The sequence below is a fragment of the Chamaea fasciata genome, unplaced genomic scaffold (assembly GCF_029207755.1).
Source record: "Chamaea fasciata isolate MVZ Bird 193981 ecotype frontalis unplaced genomic scaffold, bChaFas1.0.hap1 SCAF_22, whole genome shotgun sequence".
Taxonomy (NCBI): Eukaryota; Metazoa; Chordata; class Aves; order Passeriformes; family Sylviidae; genus Chamaea; species Chamaea fasciata.
In genome coordinates, this window is record NW_027094107.1 from 2,402,312 (window position 1) to 2,425,285 (window position 22,974).

The window sequence follows — 22,974 nt, forward strand, 5'->3', positions numbered from 1 at the left end:
CCCTTCTCCCGTGCCCCGCAGGTTCCCAGATGAGCTCACTCGACCCACAAAGCTTTGGAGCTCAAGCAGTTTTTGGTGTCTGGGAGCAGCCCTGAGAAGGGGCAGCAGGTGGGTGATAATCCAGGTGTAAGGCCCCGAGCCAGGCTGTGTTTTTAGTGCCAGATCCTGTGTTTTGGGAGGCTTTGGGGGTGCCCAGACACTTCCAGGACTCCTCTGCCACGCCTGGAGCCATTCCCTCTCTAACAGGTTGGTTGAGCTGCAGCACATCAGTTCCTCATCTGGAAAGAACTGTGGCACAGGGAAGGGGGTTGCACAGTGACCTGGAAACAGCAGATTTGCCTTGTGGGATCCTGATTTTAAAGGTGCTTTGCTGCAGCTGCTTCCAAGAAAAGCAAACATTGCCAGGTACCGGGAGCAGCCCCGGGTCACATTAAAGCCACCTACGCCGCTCGGCCAAAGCTGGGCAGGAAATTCTTCTCTCTTCATGTCTAAATATTTAAGGCCTATTTATTTATTTTAATTCCTCTTGTGCATAGGGATAAAAACACAAATCCTTCAAAGGTTTTTCTTATTATGGAAAGCAGCAACAGAAAAAGACTCAGCTAAAAATAGCCGGATATTTAGGGCAGGCCCCGGCAGTGGGAGACAGATCCAGAGGCTTGATTCCACCAAGGAACGTGGTGTCTCCAGCATCCTGCACTTCCATCCCAACAGCAAGGTCATGGCATCGCTGGGATGTGACCGGAAACACCATCCTGGCTGCAGAACCTTGCCTGGAAAACTGCTTCTAATCCAGCCACTTTCCACACAGGATTTTGCCGCAGTGTAATTTTCTAATGAAAAGCCTTTTAATTTTTTTTTCTTATAAAACCCCAAACTGGTTCTGGTTTTAATACTGATTTCAAAGCAGGAACCGTGCCACTGTTTGCTTTTCCTAAAAATCTCACCTCTTCATCCCAAAAGTTTCTTGCGGTTCTTAAAGACAGACGAAACGTGCAGTTGCCCTCTGAACAGTAAATTAATTTGGGTGACGGGTAGTTAACCAAATCAACAAACATGACTCTAAAAGTAATGAAATGAGGAGGGCTTGAAGCTCCTTCCTGACTGTCTCTTGCAGAGGATCCGAAGCCCTGGTAAGTAATACAGAACTATGCGAAAATGACTAAGAAAGAAGATAATGATGAAAGTTCAGTGAGCACCGAATGAAAGCGAAATGAAAACTGGATGTCACCAAGAAAGAAAAATGTCACCAAGAAAGAAAAATGTCACCATTTGAATTCAGGAGGAGAAAAGCACCGAGGTGGGAGATGAAAGAATAATGCAAATCCATGCAGGCAATTAAATTAAAAAAGATTCCTTCCATCCCGATTCCACACACACAGCCTTGATTTGCTGCAGCAAGAATTCAGAGAGCTAATCCCAGAAATGAAATCCAGATCTGAGACCCTGCAGAATAAACAAACAGCTTATCAAGGTAGAGCCAGCCTTTGCTGGGGTTCCTCTTCCAGAGTTCTGCTCACTCCTGTCTTGATTACTCATTAAAACTTTGGTTTAGGCACATGGATTTTGGCCTGGCAGAGGTGCACTGTGGCTCTGAGGGGTTTCTGCCTGTGCTGAAGGAAACCAGCAGGTTCCTGGTGCCCCTTGCTGAGCACAGGGGTGTTTGTGAGGTGTGCCAGGGCAGGATGGGGAACAAGACCTGACTGCTGGCAGACAGAATTGTTAGAAAAGCACATCAAAATGGGTTTGAATTTTCCCTGGATGTGCCAGGAGGTTACAGAGATGCCTGGATGTGCACGGCCAAGCCAAGACCAGTCACTGGTGCAGCCAACAACAAGCAACAAACACTCGGAGTCAAAGGAACACTCTTGGGTTCCAGCTGGAAAGGGAGGCTCAGCGTTTTGTTGCACTCTTAAGCTATCAAAATGTTTATATCAATTGAAAACAGGCTCTTGGGGGAGAGTAAAAACACAGGGATGAATTTTCAGGCTGGGACCGCAGCTGCCAAATTGTAAAATCCTTGGCTGGAAGGTCCGGGGTTAGAAAGGACTGCGCAGCATTAACTGCATAGCAGTGGTTCAAACGGGAGCCATCAGAATAAAGAGAGCCTTTAGGAAAATCGTGAGGCATTTCTTTTGGGCTCTAGAGCAAGGTCAAAGCATAGAAGCAGCTTTGGGAGGAGCAAAATGCTGCTGGAGAGTACAAAGAGCTGTAGATCAAGCCCCAGTCCTGCAAAGCTTGCTCACAGGAGCTGCTGTGCTCATAGGAACATCCGTGCAGTGGGAAGAGTCCTCTGAGGCCAGGCACAGGCAGCAGGAAGAGATCCTGACATGGGGCAGTGGCTCTGAAATTAAGGAGAGGTTCCCCCACAATGGCACTGCAATTAAGGGAGAGATCCCTTGCAATGGCACTGAAATTAAGGAAAGTTTCCCCTGCAATGGCACTGAAATTAGGGGAGAGATCCCCTGCAATGGCTCTGAAATTAAGGGACAGTTTGCTCTGTGGTGGCACTGAAATTAGGGGATGTTTCCCCCACGATGGCACTGAAGTTAAAGAACAATTTCCCCTCTGATGAAACAGAAACTCCCCTGTGCTCACATCACCACGGGAGGAAGGACAGCAGATCGCTTTTTGTATTCTTAATTCATTTGAGCCATTTTAAAACGACGAGTCCCTACCCTAAGTATTAGACCTGTTTAGCTCTTTATAAATCTTCCTAAAAAGAGCTCTGTTTGTTCATTTTTCAGTGTTGTTTGTTTGGCTTTTGGCCATGGAAATACCGTTTATCTGATGAGATTTAATGCACTGTACCAGGATACCAGAAAAGCAGGAATTCACAGTGATCCCGACGTGCGAGTGCCTCACACCCCCGTGGCAGAAGTGCCAATGTTTGGGTGCAATTCCAGACTGATTCCCATCATTTCACTCCTGGGCAAGGACAGATTTTCCCCTGCCGTCCCCAAACACCCAGAGCAGTGACAACCCTGAGTTAACAATGCTGAGCATGACCTGTTTACTCTTTGGAAATGAGTAATTCTCTGCATGATTCATCTCTCCTCGTCTTTGTTGTTTCTCGGAGCAGCCATAGAGGAATTTCGGCTGCGGTATTTTATTCCTGCAGACAGCAGGGCAACTTTCTCTTTTCCCCAGTCTCCAGAAAAATGTGGGTGCTTGCTCAGGAGGCACAGAGCAAGAAGGAAGATTTGTCATTTTTCCTTGGAATTCTGCAGTTCTGAACTTGATGAGAGTCCTCCTTGTGTTCTGTAGGGACTTCAACCCCCTGGACACAACCTCTTGAGCCAGTGAGATGCAGTAGGGGCTGAACACAGCCACGATTTCAACCTCTCCAGCCCTTCCCTGGTGTTTTTTTCACCAGTGGAACCAGATCCGTCCCAGCACATCCAAGCTGGATCTGGAGCTGGAAGCAGCAGTTCAACCTCACGGACATTCCCATTTTCCAAGTGGGATTTTCCAGTTTGGTCACGTGCCTCCCTGTACTGATACCATGTCCCATTGTAGTTAAAAGGGAAAAGAATTCAGGTGTCTACACTCAAGCGGAAGGCAATGAAAAGCTCATGGAGGAACCTGCCATTTGCAAACCCCTGCGAAATGCTGATTTATCTCTTCCACTGCTGATCCCCTAAACGAATGCTTATTGTTGAATCCTGAGGATTTGGAGAGCTGTAATGTGCAAATCTTTCCCTTTCTCACCAAGCCTGGCTGTAGCTGGGAGGTTTGGGATCTACGGGCTCTGCTGAGCCTCCAGGACAGTCACAGGAATAGGGAGGAAAGGAAATCCAAATATGAAATCAGCTCAGTGTTCTTGTCTCCCTCATCCCTTGACGAGTTCTGTTCCTCTCCCTCTGCATTCACCCAACTCAGGGCACTTTGGTGAGCCCTCCGTGCAAAGGATCAATCCAAAGTTGAATGTTTTTCGATTTAAAACAAGATAAAATCTGCAGCTTCAGCTCTTCTGTTTTCTTACAGAAATGCTCACCCCACTCCTGGGCGTGATTCAGCACAGGACAGAAAGGTGCTCTCAGTCACAAAAGTCCTCGACTGCCTCGTTGGTGTTCCCAAACCCGGTGAGGCTCCTCGAGGAGCTCGCAGCTGTGGGATCCCGCCCTCACTGCCCTCTCTGATCCCAGCCCAGCCCAGGATGGGCAGTCAGTGGCCCACAGCAGTGGGAGCTGTCTGGCTTTTGGAGAAGGCAGGAAGGATCCAGAGTCATCCCAAAACAAAGCCGTTTCCCCACAGATTCCACCCATCTCCCGCAGATCCAGGGGGGACACACCAGGTGCTGAGATCTGGAGCCACCCTTTGGAGTTAAATCTATTCTGCAGTGCCATGAGCTGCTCTTCCCAAAGCAGAGCCCAGCTGGCAGCACCTCTAACCCCTGGGAAATTTTTGGGGCAAAGCCTGGAGCAGGTAGATTCCACTTTAGCCATTCCCAAGGATTCACTGTGCACATGCACCCAGCCCCTCTTTCTTCTCCTAAAGTGCTTTCATCTCTCCTGGTTTTAAAGAAACCAGGGCTGGCCCCACCCTGCTGTACAACTGCAGGGCTATTTACCACTTGGAGAGGAAATCCCATGTCACAACCCCTTGGAGCACAAGGAATAATGTCCGGAATTCCTTTATCTGTGAGCAGGCCTGCCTCACAGGCTCTTTCCTGTCACTTAAGTGTACACAAATATATTCTTTTCTTTTGTCAAGGCAAAGGGCCCAGATTTTAATGACGGTTTATTAAAAAAGAAAAGGCTTTGGCAAGACTCAAGAACAAACGTTCTCTGACTTTGGGACCTTTTGTTCTTCAAGGTGAAAAGTGACTATAAAGAATAAGGAAAATTGAGTCACTGGTCCTTGCCCTCCATAGTAAATTTGACCTCCACTGTTTTTACCGTGCCTAAAATTGGTGTCCTGGGCTAATCAGGGAAGTTAAAGTGATAAGCCTCTCTCCAGGGCTGCTCTGCAAGATGATTTTTTTTTACAAAAGTCATCAAAACGACCCTTTGGGCACTGCAGTTTTTGTACCCTTAGCTCCAAGGTTTCCGTCCATGACTTCATGCCAAATTTTGCCAAATGTATGCATTTAGCAGAGGGGTGGGGTGAGAGGTGCTGCTGAACACAGTCCTGAGGGCAGGGCCCCTTTGGCTGAGTGGGATGCAGTGGGTGCTGAAATGTCTCCCTGCACATGGATCCAGCCATTCCCTGCACCTGCCAGGCTCACACTTTGGAAAAGAGCATCACACTCCCAGGAATACCTGAGCCATCCTCCCAGAGAAAAGAGCATCAGACTGCCAGGAATACCTGAGCCACCCTCCTAGAGAAAAGAGCATCAGACTGCCAGGAATACCTGAGCCACCCTCCTAGAGAAAAGAGCATCAGACTCCTAGGAATACCTGAGCCATCCTCCCAGAGAAAAGAGCATCAGACTGCCAGGAATACCTGAGCCGTCCTCCCAGAGAAAAGGAGACCAAACTCCCAGGAATACCTGAGCCATCCTCCCAGAGAAAAGGAGACCACACTCCCAGGAATACCTGAGCCATCCTCCCAGAGCCCCTCAGTGCTGGCAGGATGAGCTGGAATCCCTCAGGGATACCTGCCAGCATCCCAGGCAGTGCTGGGGCCATTCCCTCTTTTCATGGAACAATACAGGGACCACCAGCTCCAGGCCAGAGAGGAGGGAAATCTCCGGCAGGAAACCCCTGGGAGTGAGGAAGTTGCAACAGAAATATTGGCACCAGCGTTCTGAGGGAGGCGGGGGGAGCAGGCAGGGGGAGGAATCTTTCCAGGAAAAGAACATTTGCATCAGATACTTCCAGAAATAAAATACCAGAGAAATGTTCTGAGTGCTGGCAGCTCTGCCCTGCTTTGCCCCATCACTCTTTTAAATCCTTCCTAGAAGAGTGGTGATCCTCCAGTTTGGAGCCCCCTCAGGCAAAAAGGAGTTCGAGTGCCAACGGGGAGCACAGAGCAGCCCCAGGTGATCCCTGGCACCCTCCTGGCACTGCTGGTGATGTCAAGAAGCTGCAGCCTTGTTGCAGGACCAATAGCTCAGCAGCTGGTTCTTTATTTATATTCCCCCAGCACACAGGCAGTGCCAGATGTGCCGTCCCTGATTCACATCCATTGTGTTTGATGTGTCCCATCAGAACCAGCCTTGGGCTACATCCAGCAACTAAACTGTTTTTAGCAGAGATAAATATTTGGGCAAGCCTGTGATTGGCAAGGACCCGTCTCTCCCTTTGCATCCTTCACAGCTGAGATGAAGGCAGCAGCTCGGAGCACGGTACAGATGTTTTCTGCACGGGAGGAGGAACGTCCTGTGCTCTCACCGAGCCACTGAAACAAATCTCCCAAGGAGCAGGATTTTGGCAAGGGGGGAGCCTGCAGGGGCTGACAGCTGAGCCTTCACCCAGGGCTGCATGTGTGTGCTGGAGCACAGCAGTGAATTGGCAGCGGCTCTTATCTGTGTGCTGTCAGGGCCTGTCCCCGGGGCACGGCAGGCAGGAGATAGCAAATACTGCCACCGACCCTGACTGCAGGGAGGATCAATCACACTGCTAAATCACACTGCCATATCACACTGATAAATCACACTGCCACATCACACTGCCATATCACACTGCCATATCACACTGCCAAATCACACTGCCAAATCACACTGCCATATCACACTGCCAAATCACACTGCCATATCACACTGCCATATCACACTGCCAAATCACACTGCCAAATCACACTGCCACATCACACTGCCATATCACACTGATAAATCACACTGCCAAATCACACTGCCATATCACACTGCCATATCACACTGCCAAATCACACTGCCAAATCACACTGCCATATCACACTGCCAAATCACACTGCCATATCACACTGCCAAATCACACTGCCATATCACACTGCCATATCACACTGCCAAATCACACTGCCAAATCACACTGCCACATCACACTGCCATATCACACTGATAAATCACACTGCCAAATCACACTGCCATATCACACTGCCATATCACACTGATAAATCACACTGCCAAATCACACTGCCAAATCACACTGCCACATCACACTGCCAAATCACACTGCCATATCACACTGCCAAATCACACTGCCAAATCACACTGCCACATCACACTGCCAAATCACACTGCCACATCACACTGCCATATCACACTGCCAAATCACACTGCCAAATCACACTGCCAAATCACACTGCCACATCCCACTGCCAAATCACACTGCCATATCACACTGCCACATCACACTGCTACATCACACTGCTACATCACACTGCCATATCACACTGCCACATCACACTGATAAATCACACTGCCATATCACACTGCCACATCCCACTGCCAAATCACACTGCCATATCACACTGCCACATCACACTGCTACATCACACTGCTACATCACACTGCCATATCACACTGCCACATCACACTGATAAATCACACTGCCAAATCACACTGCCAAATCACACTGCCAAATCACACTGCCACATCACACTGCCACATCACACTGCCACATCACACTGCCACATCACACTGCCACATCACACTGCCACATCACACTGCCACATCACACTGCCACATCACACTGCCACATCACACTGCCACATCACACTGCCACATCACACTGCCAAATCACACTGCCACATCACACTGCCACATCACACTGCCATATCACACTGCTACCTCACACTGCTCTCCCCGGCCCCTGGCAGGTGTGGATGTGTGCAATATGCTGGGTTTGGAGGCCTGGGAGTTGTAAGTCTTGATTTTCCTTTGCCCTCTGCATTGTGGTGCACACAGAGCAGAATGGGTCCATGTTCGGGCAGGGAGTGGGGAGGTCGGACCCAGGGGATTTTCCTTGCTTTTTGACAAGTTCATTTCTTTCTCCACCTTACCGAGTGACCCACAGCCCATGAATAAAGCCAGCAGGGCCCTGGGCTTTGCTGCAAGGTGTCCTGGGCAGGGCCTCTCTTTGCTGTGTTGGGATGTCCCCAGTCCCAGCCCTGCCTGGCCTGTCCTGCCCACCTGGACGAGGAGCTTTTCCAGGGCAGGGACGATGGGCTGGCTCAGAAATCCTACGGGAAACCCACCTGTGAGAACCCAGTTCATGCAGATCAAGGCGAATTAGTCCCTTCCACTTCCCTGCTCTGTCACTTTGCAGCTGGTGGCAGTGATTTACAGCCCCTTTACTCAGGGCTTGGGCTTTTTCTCCCCGGCTTTATTTGCCTGGCCTCGGTTTTCCAGTCTGCTGCAAGGAGGAGATGAAGCCATGTGTGACAAACCGTCCAGGCTGATGTTTGCTGGGATGGATCACAGGTTTTCCTGCCCCGTGTCAAAGGGACTCCAGCAGGGACAATGCCAGCGCTGTCCCAGAAGGAGACACCCCTCCTGTGCAAACATTTCTCTACAAATTGCTGTAAATTCACTGTGTTTTGGAGAGCTGGGACTGCTGTGCCACACAAGGAGCTCTCCGTGTCACCAACCCCGTGGCTCTGACAGCACAATCCTGATTTGGGGTGCAGGTCCCACAGGGAGTTCACAACCTGACAGTGCTGAGATCACGCCCAAAGGCAGGCAAGCACCATAAACTCAGCCCCAGATCCCCAAATTTAGTAGGGGGGGGTCAGAAACACCTCCCTGTTTTGGTTCCCACCCCACATCTGCTTTTGAACGAGGTCACGAGAGATTGTTATTCCCAGCAGAGTGTTGTTGAAATGTGGAATTTTTCAGGAATTTTTCATTAAGGTTGGCTCTGGCAGATAAAATACCGGCCATGCCAAAGACAACATGCTTGGGAATATGCTGCTCCTGATCACAAAGATTGCTGTCCCTCAGCACTGCAGCTCACCCAGCACACGGATTGCCCCAGTGACAAAGAGAGTAACAGCCATGGAAGCTGAAAATGCCCAGGGATTTGGCTTTTCCCATGTATTTTCAGCATCATTCAAAGGCCAGGCTAGCATATTCCTGTGAAAACTCATTTTTGGTGTTCCCTTCTCAGCGAGAGGAATTGCTTGGTAGGAGATGAAGCAGTTGCAATTCCATCAAGGGATGCACAGATCAATTTCTGGCTCTCCATTAATTTGATCAGTTTCACATGAATAAAGACAGACTTTTGGTCATGTATCACCGAAGCAGTGGCCGAAGGAGTGCTGAGGGTTCAGGAGCTTTGCTGGGCTGCTTTCACAGACTTTGCTCCAGGATGAGTGAGGAATTCCTGACAAGCATCCTGGATAAACCCATCCAGCCCTGGCACTGCCCCTAATCCCAGTGCTGACCCTCCACTGAGCCCAGCTCCAGCACTGACCCCCCTGAGCTCCCTTTGTCCTCTCCTCCCAAAATCTTTCACACCTACTGGACACAGAAATGTGTTCTCAAAGTAAATACCCAAAGTTCTGCTCCTTGGGAAAAACAAAACACTTTCCAAGGACGAACAATGTCTCTTTTTTTTTCTTTCTTCCCACCCTTCCTCATGACAAAATATCAACAAATATTAATATGAGCACTAAAGCTTTGCTACCGAGCTTTGAGAAGATCTGTAAATGGGTGTCTTGTTTGTATCTGTGTGTTATTCACCTTTTGTTTTCTGCATGGCCGTGCCCGCCCTCTGAGGGTGCAAATCCAAGGGGTTGTGCCCAAAAAGGAGAATATTTGTTGTGGATGTTGGTACTTAAGCCTTAGCTGTAGGTTTGGGTAGGTGCAGCTGTTGTAGGCTGAGAAAGGACAGCACCAAAGTGGCAATAATAATGATAATAACTAATAACAGAAATAACAGACTGCAAGGGGCAAGGAGGAACTCAGGCTGGGTTTTGAGCCCTGGCTGGATGCTGCTCAACTGCAATTTTGTTTCTCCCCAAAAGTGTGCAGATTCCAGAACAAGAGAGCTCCCAGAAGGGGGATTTCTCCTTTGGGTTCTCAACTTCAATAATGCAGTATTCCCTTGAACAGTCTGATGCCTGTAATCGCCATCTTCCCACTGCTGAAAGCAGCAAGGGGCCAAACTCCTCCTGGGCTCCTGACCAGCCCTGGTGGCACTCCGGGCTCATTAAGCAGCTCTCCAAGAGGCACCTTCAACGTGGGGGAGATGAGAAGAAACCCTCAGCCTGGAATCCTCTCACCGTGAGAACCTCTCAGCGGGGGAATCCATCAGATCAGGGGCGGGAAATCAGCTTTGCAAATTCCTCCGTGCCAGAAGAATGAAAGCCAAGAGGCTTCCTGGGACGTGGTTTGCAGCTGCAGTGACTCTGCAGCAGTGCAGCTGTGGAGGTGCCATGGATATTTCACCATCCAGGAGCCTGAGGGAGGTACCACGGTAAAAGAAATTCAAGGGAAAAAAAAAAAAAAAAAAGCAAACTCGCAAGGCCCCGAGCATCCCTGCCAGGGATTTCTGCCAGTTCAGGCCAAGCCCAGCACAGTCCCCAGTCCTGATCCTCGTAACCTGAAATGCCTCCGTGTCCTTGCAGCTGCAGGTGGGGTTTTTTTTCTGCTGGTGGGATGAAAGATGAAGCAAATCTGCTGCAGCTCTTGAGCTGCTTTTTCTCTTCCAAACACTGATGGCTCCATCCCTCCAGGGAGGAAGGGAAGGACCAATCTCCCTGATTTACAGAAGAGCAGAGGCACAAAGGCAGGAAAAGCCTGTGCAGCAGGGAGGAATGCAAGGCCCAAATGCACTGGAGACCTGAGGGGGCACCTGCAAACCTCAGTGCCGGGCCTGAGCAAAGCCCCCCCACTGAGCAGTGCAGGGAGCAGGGCTGGAACACATCAGCCTTTTCCTGCCAGAGATTCTGGGGGTTCCTCCACCCCAGCCCTTGAGCTGGAGGCAGTGCTGCCCCTGGGGTGTTTGTCAAAGGGCAGGGGACAAAGCTGAGTCACCTAAACCTCACCTGAGCTCTTTGCTGGTTTGCAGCACAAACCCCACAGACCTGGCCTGGTCCCCTCTGTTCCCAGTGCTCCCAGCCCCGGGCATCCCTCAGTGCTCCATCAATCCCAAAGCATGTCCACAGCAGGCCTCTGCCCCTCTCTTCAAGAAGTGTTTGGACAAAGTTCTGAGGTACAGGGTGGGATTGTTGGGGTGTCCTGTGCAGGGAGAGCAGCTGGACTGGATGATCCTTGTGGGTCCCTTCCAACTCAGGATACTCTGATTCTGTGGTTCTGTGATTGATTCTGTGACTCTGTGATTCAGTGATTGATTCTGTAATTCTGCAGTTCTGTGACTCTGTGATTCTGTAACTGTGACTCTGTGGTTCTGTGGTTCTGTGATTTTGTGATTCTGTGACTCTGGTTCTGTGATTCTGCAGTTCTGTGACTGTGACTGTGATTCTGGGACTCTGGGATTGGTTCTGTAATTCTGTGACTGTGATTCTGCAGTTCTGTAACTCTGTGGTTCTGTGATTCTGCAGTTCTGCGATTCTGTGATTTTGTGATTCCGTGATTCTGCAGTTCTGTGACTCTGTGGTTCTGTGGTTCTGTGATTCTGTGGTTCTGTGCCCCTGTGATTGTGTGATTCTCTGATTCTGCGATTCTCTGATTCTGTGGTTCTGTGGTTCAGAGGGGCTGCCTGTCACCCAGAATGTCTAACGAGGCAGCAGTTCAGGGCAGAGGAAGACATCAGACCCACCAATGCCTGAATTCGTGCTCCCGAGAATGCAAAGGAAATGCAGCCCAAAGGAACTGTACAGCACAGCAAGTTAATGTATGCTCGTTTGTATATCTGCCCATTGTCCAGGGGAACTCTCCGTTTCCTCTGGGGATCAATAATGAATAGACCTATACGGGAATGTTGTGGTGGCAGCAATTTCTCCTTTCCTACCATTTAACTCCGAACAATATGGAACCAAAACAACAAGGCAGCCTTTCAAAGGCTGGCAGTACAATGCACCCTCTAGGACATCGGCCCATAAACTGAAGGGCATGAGGGAGACCTTTGCCCTGTGGATGCTGAGAATTCCTCTCAGTTCCTCTGTCCTGAGAATTCCTTTATCATCTCCACTGCAGAAGATCAGAGTCTGAGATACTGTCCTTACATCCCACCACGCCCAAGTGTCACTACCCCGCTTTCACTACCAGCAGATGGCAAGGCCAGAACTCAGATAAGCAAAAGAATTTATAACAGGAAAGATTACTAAATTGGGCTGCTCTGGGCTCTCCTCTCTCTCTTTAAGCCTGGTTAGCTTAGCTCTGAGTTGAAGGAGACTTCTGGTGACACCAGATGTATTGGTCAGCCTGGGAATTAAAGAATCAGCAGCCCCCCAAAAAAGGGTTCTGCAAGGCTTTATCTTGGTGATTGATTCAGGTGAGGTGTTTATCCTGAACCACACCATCACTGACATATCAGTATTATCTATCACTGGTATTCCAAGGATGCAAAATGAAGGAGTTCACACTCCATCAGAAATGCCCAGAACCTGTAACAGCAATCCCAGAGTCACTGGACAAAGGCTTTGGTGTTTCCCTCGGACAGAGTGTGCAGTGCTGGACCCTGGATTAAAGATTACCCTTGGCACAGGTAGGCAGAGAGGGAGAAGCTCAAAGTTGCACTGCTCAGTGCCAGAGCACAAATCCAGGTAGTATTTCAAAGCCTACATTAATTTTAAAGTACAAAGATGTTGTACAGTGGAAGGGCAAATGGCCTCGAATGGCGGCTGTGCCAACAATCCTCCATGGAAATCAAAACCAGCTCAGCTTTAGCTCTTCCACTAATCTCACTTTGAGCACAGAATTCTCATCTCTACTGCCCTGAATTTCTCCTGAGTGCTGGACAGATTTGGCAAATGAAAAGTGAGATTTATACCCAGCAAAAATTCCTTTCCTCTTCTTTTGTCCTTCTGCCAGAAACCCACCAGAAAGCCAAAGATTCTGTCCTGGAGGAGGTTAAAACAAATTGGGCGCATATTTCTGGGATGGGAGAAGGAAAAGCTTTCCCTCGGGAGCCTCAGCCTGTGCTTGCAGACCTGTGGGATGTTGTGGTGCCTGTCTGGGGAGTCTGCCCTGGCTGATACTGTGCACCAGCTCTGACAGAACATCAGGAAATAAGGCTGGTAGTTCATTTTTAATAGCAAATAACCACCACACTTATGCACAAAGTTCAAGAGAGAGCAACCTCAGAAACCAGAAGAAGAGTCCATGACTTCGTGACTTATCAAATTAAATTAATAATGACATTTCACCAAGTGGGTCTGAGCATTACTTTTCAAATACATAGTAGACAACCATTAAAAAGGCAAAATGGCTGATTTGTACAAGAGATCAGATTAAACAGATCAGAACAATCCCGTAGGAATAATAAGGAGACATCAGCCTTGTAAACAGTGACAGAATTCCTGATGGGAACTGTTTGGAGCTGGACGGGGGAACCTTTGACAAGCCCTGCTCAGCAGTCTCCTGTTTTCCTGAATTCCTTCATCCCAGGAATTGTCCACGCTGGGTCTTTCATCTCACCCTGCACTTCTCTCATCAGAGCAGGGCTGATACTGCCCAAACTGACCCCGAGACCTGAGCTCATGTCTATGTGACTGGTTGGGAAAGCCAGGAGAAAACACCACAGCCATTCCAAACCCGTCAGTCCATGCCCCTGCAGGCTTGGTTTATCTCCTTGCTGATGGACCAGGGGATGAAGCAATGACATTGTTCACAGAATCACCAGTGGCCTCGTGGTAACCTTGCCTTCCCAGAGACCCGTGGTGCCACTATTCCTGGCAAAGTCCCACTGGGTGGGATCAGCTGGGAGCAGCAGAAAATCAGATGAGGCAAGAGCAGGGAACTCCCAGGCACTGCCGCAGGCAGTCCATCCCTGCCACACTCTGCTCCCTCCATGCTGACACAGGATTTTAGGGATTAATCACTCTCTCTGGGAATTCCTATTGAGCCAAACCTTTTTGCTCTGTCCTTACTCGGCAGAAAATCTGCCTGGACCAAGGGGAGTTGTTTAAAGCACAGGAGTCTCCAGGAGTGAGCAGAACAGGATCTGTGCAGCCAAAATAAATGTGAGGAATAGCAGGAAGGGTTCTTGTGCTGCCTCACACAACTGGGGGTTGCTGCAGCCTCAGCCACACTCTGGCTTTCCTTCACCACTGGAAAAGAAGCAGGTTATTTCGCTTTCTCACAGTGTAGCACAAATCAAGGCTTCCCAGCAAGATCAGTAAGATCTCCACTTTTCTAAAACGTGCAGTGAGGGAGCAGCTTTCAGTCTGCCCTTTTTTCCCCCTCAGATTCCACCACCAAATGTGTAAACAGCCAGGAGAAAATAAATGTTCTCAGCCATACAATGGACAATTCAAAGACAGGCCATTGTCTTCAGCCAAGCACAGCCTTAAACCTGTGTGAGCGAGAGGCAGAGCTCGTCCCGAGTGCCCAAACATGAAAATAACCCAGACATGATCCATTTGCGGAGAAAAAACGTGGCAGGCCAAAAGGTTACCTGATTCTCTCTGCTTCACACCGTGTAATAGCTTAAATTGTGTTTTAAAGGTCCTCAGGCTGACATCATTGTTTGCATTGACTTGAATCATCCTTTAATTGTAACAAACCCCTTCCGAGCAGCCCAGCTCAGCGCTGCGGTGTCATGCAGAGAGAGCCGACTCCACTGCCTCGCCTCCTCCACGTCCAGAAAGAGCTGGGGAAAGAGATCTGGCCTCTGAAAGAGCTGGGGAAAGAGATCTGGCCTCAGAAAGAGCTGGGGAAAGAGATCTGGCCTCTGAAACAGACCTGGGGAAAGAGATCTGGCCTCAGAAAGAGCTGGGGAAAGAGATCTGGCCTCTGAAACAGACCTGGGGAAAGAGATCTGGCCTCAGAAAGAGCTGGGGAAAGAGATCTGGCCTCTGAAACAGAGCTGGGGAAAGAGATCTGGCCCCAGAAACAGAGCTGGGGAAAGAGATCTGACCTCTGAAAGAGCTGGGGAAAGAGATCTGGCCTCTGAAACAGAGCTGGGGAAAGAGATCTGGCCTCTGAAAGAGCTGGGGAAAGAGATCTGGCCCCAGAAACAGAGCTGGGGAAAGAGATCTGGCCGCAGAAAGAGCTGGGGAAAGAGATCTGGCCCCAGAAACAGAGCTAGGGAAAGCATTTCTCCCCACACCTGTGCTCTGCATTATTATTTCTCCTGATACTCCTCATGGGTTGGGAAGCAAAGCAGCGGAAGCTCCTGAAATCCTTTCCCTGATCTCTGCAAGTCATCATTAATTGGGGAGTGAAGCAGCAGTGGGTGCCCTTCCCAAGGGGAGGGGATGTCCCTGTGACCCAGTGAGGCACCTGTGGGATTTATTTTTCTGCAAGGAAAGGCAGAGACACCTCGAGTTTTGCAGCAGAAACTCCCCAGCGCTTCACTTCCCTCCTTCCAGCGTGCGCCTCCCCGCTCCCAGGGGCTCTGGGCAAGCTCTTCCAAGGCTTTTCCTGCTCCTGGGATCAGGATTGCCCACACCAAAGGCTTCCAAGTGCTACTGTGGATGTGTGTGATGGCTCCTGCGGGAGCTGCTCCTGGCAGCTGCATCAGTGAGTGGAGAAGCAGAGGGGAAAAATCCCATTTTACAGCTCTTGGGGAACACTCTGTAGGAGGTGCCTGCACATTAAAGGTCTGAAGCGCTGACCCTTGCACCACCCGGCCCAAAAACTGGGGAAGTGCAGGCTCAGGAGCAGCTTCCAGGGTGATCCCTATTGCTACAAAGGTTTAAAAGTGAACCCTTTTCAGTAGCTGTGAGGAATCGAGGAGGAGATTGTGGGCAGCGCCACACTCACATCCACACTCATCTCCCCACCGCAGCTCCTGGGGGCCGGGAGGAAATTACTTTAACTCCTAAACGAGTGTATCCAGCCCTGATTTCACTTAATGAGCTCTGGATGAGGAGCAAACAGGATGAACACCTCACAGCTCAGCTGTTCCTCTCTGTGTGTGTGTGTGTGTGTGTGGAGTATCCCTGGGAGCAATCCCCTTTTCCTCAGGGCTGTAGAGGAATGGGCAAAGCAGCCCCGTGGTGGTTGCTGCTTTTCCTGCAAGCTGACCCCGGTGTATCCGTGAAGAAGAATTCCAGGTGAGCAATTTCTGAGCTGTGGGCTCTAAGGAAGCAAACGGTTTTGGCTGAGGTGCTTTAGATTCGTGGCGATTTTGTAAAAATGGAACAGGTAATGACAGGGTCAGGCTTCCTTGACCCTCAAATCAAGAACAATCCCAGCAGGGCTGAAAACTCCCCTCTCCACTTCCTTGGCAATCACGTTCCCACAGTTCAGAAAAACACAGGAAGGTCTAAGGAAACCTATGTGGAAATGAAGGAGACAAAGGCAAGTGATCTGAAAATAGAAGGCTGGTCCATATATTTCCTTTACATTCCGGGCCTCAGTTTGGGTTTTGGCTGAATTTTGAAACTTTGAGGGCCACGTGCTTTTGCCATTCCCGCAGGGCACAAAGGAGAAGTGGCTTTTTCAGACTGCCATCATTTGCAGGTTCTTTCCTTGTTGCTCAGTCAATGACTCGGTGCTAAAACTTTCCTGCCTTAGAGCTAAACCAAAAGCCCTGGTCACACAGCTCCCACATATGAGGTGTGACCCCTCCTGCTCTTCCTGATTACTGGAGGGCCTTGCAAAAATTATTTCTTATAAAAATTCAGTGCAGCAGGAAGGTGAAGAGCTGGAAGAAAACAAGAGATTCAGCTGCAGGTCTCAAGCAGTCCCACTTTGGTTTTTTTCAGAAATTTCTGCACCAGGAAGTATTATAAAGGCAAAATTCATTTTGGGACAGAGGAGAGAGACTGTGCAGACCCCTGGTGTGGAAGGGCTGGGAAATTCCTCTTGGCTTCTCCTCATGTAAAAATTCAAGGAATCCTGAGCCCTGAGGGGAATTTCGGAGACATCCAGGAAAGGGGGGGAGAGCAGGAGTGGGATGTAGGATGTAGTGGGGACAAAAAGTATGTGCTGCAAAGTCGGACTAATCCGGGGACTTGGGGATGAGGGTATTGGAGTGAGTCATGAAGATGTCCATGCACTTACTCACTCTCCATCAAGAAATAGTTCCCAGATTGCTCCCTGTCCATTAGAGTGCCAAGCTGTGTTACACTGCTAGTAAGAGACTAGAACAGAAGTTAGCAGTGGCACAGGCAGCAGCTCAGCTCCCTCCATGTGGGAATTCCCCGCTCCCGTTCCCACAGCCTTTGGAAGCGTGTCCAGCACTCAGCAGGGAGGAATTTGCACAAAATGGGCATCCATCAACCTTGCTCATCACAGCCTCAGGAGATCAGGCTGATCCTGATCCTTCCTCCTTCCCCACTCGAGGAAGGAGCTCTGAGGTCACACCTCGTGCAGAAACCTTGATTCCCATGATTTGTGCCGATCCTGCCTTGCTCCTGATGATTGCAAGCTCTGCTCCAGAATCCTGCTCCCTGGGGCACGCCTCAAGCAGGCCCCTCCTGTCAAATGCCATTTCCAGATAAAAACCCGGACTGGGGGATTTTGGCAGCTTCTACTCTTTCCTCTGTGGCCTTAAAAAGAAAATTAAAGAAGTGCCTGATGGGGAACTCGGTTCTCTATTACACACATTTTATTCGGCTTTTTCGGGCAGCCAGTTGTCCTGGGGGTTGTGATGAAGGAGGGACGGGAATGTTTGGATGGGCACTCGGAGCCTTCATGTCCTGTCAGTCCTGGGAGCTGCTTTCTGAAGGAAAGCACTGGGGACACATTTATTTCAATCCTAGCTGTCATTTAGATACTCCAATATCCCTTAATTACTTCCACTCCTAATTCCCATTCCAGTAACATCAGGCTGGTTTGGGGAAAAAAAGGAAATCCCAAAGTGAGCGTGTGAGGCTGTGCTCACTTTGGAAGCCCGACGCTGCCTCCTGGAAATCTCCTGTGCAGCTTTAAAAAATGCAGGTGGCTGCTGCCGCCCCCCAAACCCTCCTGCTGTGAGAACTGAGAGCATCTTCTCTGTCCCCTGTGCTTTTCCTGGTGACCAAGTGACCCTTCCTGCATCACACCTGCAAACGTCTCTGGGAGCACCAGATGTGTCTCATCCCTCAATAGATGTGGGATAGAGCAGGTTCTCACCCTCCTCCACACTGCACTGGTGACCTGGGAGACAAACCTCCAAACAAGCTCAGATCACCTTCCCCTGGCTGTACCTGAGGAATCTCCTGTTGGGCTTGAGAACCTTCTGCTCTTGTGCATAATAACAACAACCACGCATCATAACAACATCAATGTTCTGTATTCGGCCCAACCTGAGATATTAACTCGAAGTGCAGTAGATTGAGTTATCACTTCGTACAAATAGCTTGTCATGAAATGAACAATCCGGGGAATGTGGGAAAGGGCAGGAACGACCCAAATGGAGGCGTCCCGTTGCTCTTACTCAGAGCAGACCAATGCTCACAGAGAAATATTTTGTACAAGTTTTAAAGACAATGCTGCAAGTTCTTACACCAGAAACCTTCAACAAACCATCTGGTTCATTTTCTCAGTGTTCTTTTGGGCACGATGCTGTTTCTTAGAAGTTCAGGGAGCACTCAGAAATATTTGACATTTTTTTCCTTGCCTTAAATGGCTGAACTGGTATAAAGAGATTTCCACTTGGTTTCCAATGTGGCAGCTTCAGCAGGAGGTTCATATATCACTGGCCTAAAAAAGGCTCCTCTGCTTTTTATAACATTTTCCCACAGCAAAGCAAATGTTTGGGAATAACATCAATTAGGACACATGTGTTTTTTTGGGAAAACAACCCCTGAATGCCTCTGCCTTGGCACAGCCACACTCATCCTCCTGGACTCTGTGACCATCCTGGCTGGAAAACTGGGAGGAATCCGAGCTCCTGAAGCTTTTATCTACTGATACATGGTTTAATTGAAATCTCTGTGTTAACAAGCTTCGTTGCCCAGCCAGTATATTCAATTTGTAGAAGACATTGCAAAATTAAACAACACCAAAAAAAAAAATCAATTTCAAACGTGCTTTAATTTCAAAGCCATCCAGCAGGACCTAATTTTTAGTCTTCAATCTTTAATAATTCCCCGTGTTAAATCACTGAAATGGCTGAGCTTATTTCGATACCCAAAAAGTTACTTGGATTGCTCAGATATTAAAAACCTTCTGGTGATCGTGTCAGCGGGTAAAAGATACTGAATTTTTCATGCACAATTTAAGGTGTAAGAATTTCTTCGCAGATTGTTTTTCCCAGGACTGATTACGAACCATCCCACTCCGTACCTAAAACCTGTGCCAGCTGTTGGCATCTGCACCCTCATTATTACCCCATCAGTGGTAATTTCTGAGCAGCAAGACCCCAACCAGTGCTCTGAGGAGTTGAGAATAGGCTGAGCAATGAGCAAAAGGAAAGTGGAAATTTAATGATACTCATGGAGCTAAATGAAGAAATTTAAAGATGTATTTAGAGCTGTATTTTAGAACAAGATGGGGAATCAGCGGGATTATGTTTGTATGGTCTCTTCCCCCTGGTGAAAGCACCAAATAAATCAGGAATTCTCCAAAGGAGACCTGGATAAAGGTAATGGCCAGAATTCCATCAGTTACATTGCTGGAGATGAACCTGGTGGGGAAAGTGGCTGAGGAGTCGATGCCTTGGTACTGAGCATCTTCCACAGTTGTAGGACTTGCCTTCTCTCTGCATTGCAGATGGAATTGTTTGGTCTGGAATCAGAGGCAGCCTCCCCAGCACAGCCCTGCCTAACTTTGGCCACAGAGATGCCAGGGAAGGTTTAACTCCCAGCCTTTGGGAGGTCGGGCAGAGCTTCACTGAGCTCGGTGCTGGAGAGAGACTTTGAGGGCAAGGTGGTGAGGAGTTAATTCCGCAGTAACACCAGTGCTGTCCCAAATCCTTGGCCTTCCTCTGGGTCTCCCTCTGGCTCCCAGCCCAATGAGGGCACCCAGAGGCCGTGCTGGTGTTTCATCTCTTCCCAAAGGTGAACCAAGCTCCTAACATTCACAGTGCAGCCCCAAGTCCCTCACCAGCCTTTGCCTACAAGGATGTTCCTGCCTTCCTCCCTCTGGCACAGGATGCAGGCTTTGCCTTCTCTCCGCCTCCTCTATGCCTGGCACTGATGGCAAAAGGAATCTGGACGGAGCTCCAAGGTTATCAGGGCCGAAATTATGAGGAAAGGAACCTGGTGAGCAAGAACCCGAGCAGCCCTGAAATGTGGGCAGCATCTCCAGCCAGGCTGTGCTCCCCTCCACCCTGGAGCCTCAGGAACACTTGGGCACGCCACGTTTCCTCCCGTCTCCCAATCCCTCGTTATTATCCCTCTCTGATCCACACGATCCTGCGGGGATTTATGCCTCTGAAATCCACACTGGATTTTGGGCAGCTTTTCCAGCCTGTTCAGAGGCTGGAGCTCCCAGAGCTGCCGCTGCCCGTGTCAGCCAGCTGGAGCACACCTCGGGAATGCTCCCAGGGCTGCTCCAGGTGCAGCCCGAGGTGTGGGCCCCGCTGGCTGACCTGGCACAGGACACATTCCCTGGGGACACGGATCCTGAGGATTCCTGCTGCAGGGGCTCCTTGCCACCTGCCAGCTCTGCTGCTTCAGCTTTTCCTGGAAAAGCTGGACAAGCCCTTTGGAGCATAACCTCAGGCTTAGCTATTTATTTATTCTGCAGGTAACTGTGGCGAAGGTGCGAAATTCCCCGGGGCTTGTGCCTGCCAGTCAGTCCCTTTCTGCAGAAGGAATACATTAAATCCCTGCATGAATCCAAGAAAATCAAGGGCAGTGATGCTCCACAGTGTTTCCAGAAGCTATCCTCTTAACTATGAAAAGATTATAACGTGCTGAAGAACAACAGCCTCGTGCTGTGCAATCCATCCACTACCCAAAAGAATGAAAAAGTCCTTTCTGTCAGAAGGAATTCCCCAATAAACAAGAGCCCGTCTCCCTTACACAATTTGCAGCGTCATGAATGAATAGCTCAGTAATCCAGCAAAATCCTCATGCTTAATGAGATAATGAAAAGTCATACGGCAGATGGAAAAGCTCTCCCAAATCTCATTAACCTGCCTCTTGGCTTTTCTGATAGCAGCAAAAATTGGGAATAAATCCGGGGGGACAGGGAGTTTGCTGTACAGGAAAATGAGTTTTGGAGAGCAGGGGGTCTAACCTGGCACCTGGGCTGAGAAGGGGAAGGCAGTGAAGAAGCACCACGTGAACAAAAACTGAAATACCAGAGAATCAGAACTGGGATACCAAAGAGAATGCCCGTGATGTCTGTGCCCACAGCTCCAGCATGGAGCCCGGGACAGCGGGATAGCCCAGAAAGCTCCTCCTTTTCAAGCCTCAGCTCTGCCCCAAGTGATCAAACGCGACCAGAAACCCTCCCACACTGAGGGGGGGAAACGGCACAAATTGGTGAACACTCACAAGCCGCTATTTTTAATCAAGCGGCCAAACCTCGAGGGGAAACACCCATTAAAATCTGACCTTCATGTGCGACACCTTCGAGGAGGTTTCGTTTTTTTTTTTTTCCCCTTTATTTCCCAAAATCAGTTTTAATGGAGCTGTGAACCCTGAGGCGCTTGGGGACAGCGCGGTGACACCGGGGCTCTCAGGTGGGTGACACCTCACCGGGCCGGCCGAGGAGCACAAAAAGAGTGGAAAAGCGCAAAAAAAGCATCCCGGAGCGCTCTCCTGAGGCCCCCCGAGGGACGGCAGCTCCGCACCGGGGTGTCCCGTGCTGTCCCCTGTACCCCCGGGGACACGGGCGGCTCTTACCGTGCAGCAGCAGCAGCAGCCCCTGAAGGGCACAGACGGCCAGGAGGGCGCGGGGCCGGGGCAGCATCCCGGGGCCGGTCCAGCTGCGCGTCCCGAGCCCGCTGGAGAAGTTTTCCTCCGCAGTCAGAAGTTTGGGAAAGCCGGAGCGGGGAGGGAGGGGAAGGACGAGGCGCGCAGGAGTTCCCACTTGTTGATTCCAGTTAAATTGTCCTTCCCGTTCACTGCTTCATCCCGGGGCTGCGGGTTGTGTTTGCTTTCCCTTCTTCCCGAGGTTTTTTGGGTTTGTTTGTTTTTTTTTTTTTCCCTTCACGTCCTTTCCGCAATCCCCTTATTCCTTCTTTCCCCGCTTTTCTCCAATCCCTGCGGTGTCCGGGGGGAGCCTTGCTCTGCCTCAGCAGCCTCCCCAGCCCTCCTGGCTGGCGCAGAGTCACTCGAGGGGTGAGAAAGCGAAGCAAAAAAAAAAAAAAAAAAACACAACAACCAAAAACCACCAGGAAAAGTTTGGCAAAAAGTTTCCCGCAGTCGGCGAGCGGCTGCTCTCAGCAGCGCGGAGTTTGGGGAAGGTGCCTGAGCCTCCTCGGAGATGGATTTCCCCAGGGAGCTGCAGGTGCCGCGGGGATCGGCAGGAAGGACAGATCTCCCCGCAGGACAGAGGGACGGGGAGCTGCCCGGAGCCCAGCTGGCTCTACCTGCCCGGGGACACCTGCCCGGGGCGGGCAGCGGGCGGGCAGCGGGGCTGGGGCATGGCCGGAGCCCCCGGCTCTGCTCTCCGACTGTCCCCCTCCCCTCCCGCCTGCCTGGGCTGTCGCAGGAACTTTGATGCGAGCCCGAGATTCTTTATAGGGACAGGAAAAAAAAAAAAAAAAAAAAAAAAAAAAAAAAAAAAAAAAGGAGGAAGGAGAGACGTCACCAGCCGAGGCGAGGGGACTTCACTCTCTCTCTCTCCCTCCCTGTCATTTCTCAGAGCTCCTGGATTTCCTGTTGCGGCTGCCCGAGATGGGGCAAAGGATTCCCGCTGCTTGCCGGCATCGCCCGTCCCTGCAAAGCCGGAGTTGGGGAGCATCAGGTGGCAGCACCTTCCCCCAGGGCACAGGGGTGACATTTCCCCCCCGCCCCGGGGCTCTCAGGGCTCAGGACACCGGGAAGGGAGCAGCACCTGAGGAACAGGCTCTGTCCTGCCACAGCCACTCTCTGTGCCCCCTTCCCGCCGCTATTCAGCGCTTTGGGCTCTGTTCCTGCTGCTCACTGTCCTGC

General features: G+C 50.2%; 1 protein-coding gene across 2 annotated transcripts in view; it reads right to left on the bottom strand.

Annotated features, from left to right (window-relative positions):
- LOC136300182 (vascular endothelial growth factor receptor kdr-like) overlaps positions 1-22,517 on the bottom strand; it is a 129,746-nt gene extending 107,229 nt beyond the window's left edge. For both annotated transcript variants that reach the window (XM_066202391.1, XM_066202390.1), the window contains exon 1: positions 21,721-22,517. In XM_066202391.1, the coding sequence (XP_066058488.1) occupies positions 21,721-21,787 (67 nt within the window). In that variant the 5' untranslated portion in view covers positions 21,788-22,517. The remainder of the gene's footprint in view (positions 1-21,720) is intronic.
- Positions 22,518-22,974: the final 457 nt, after the last annotated feature.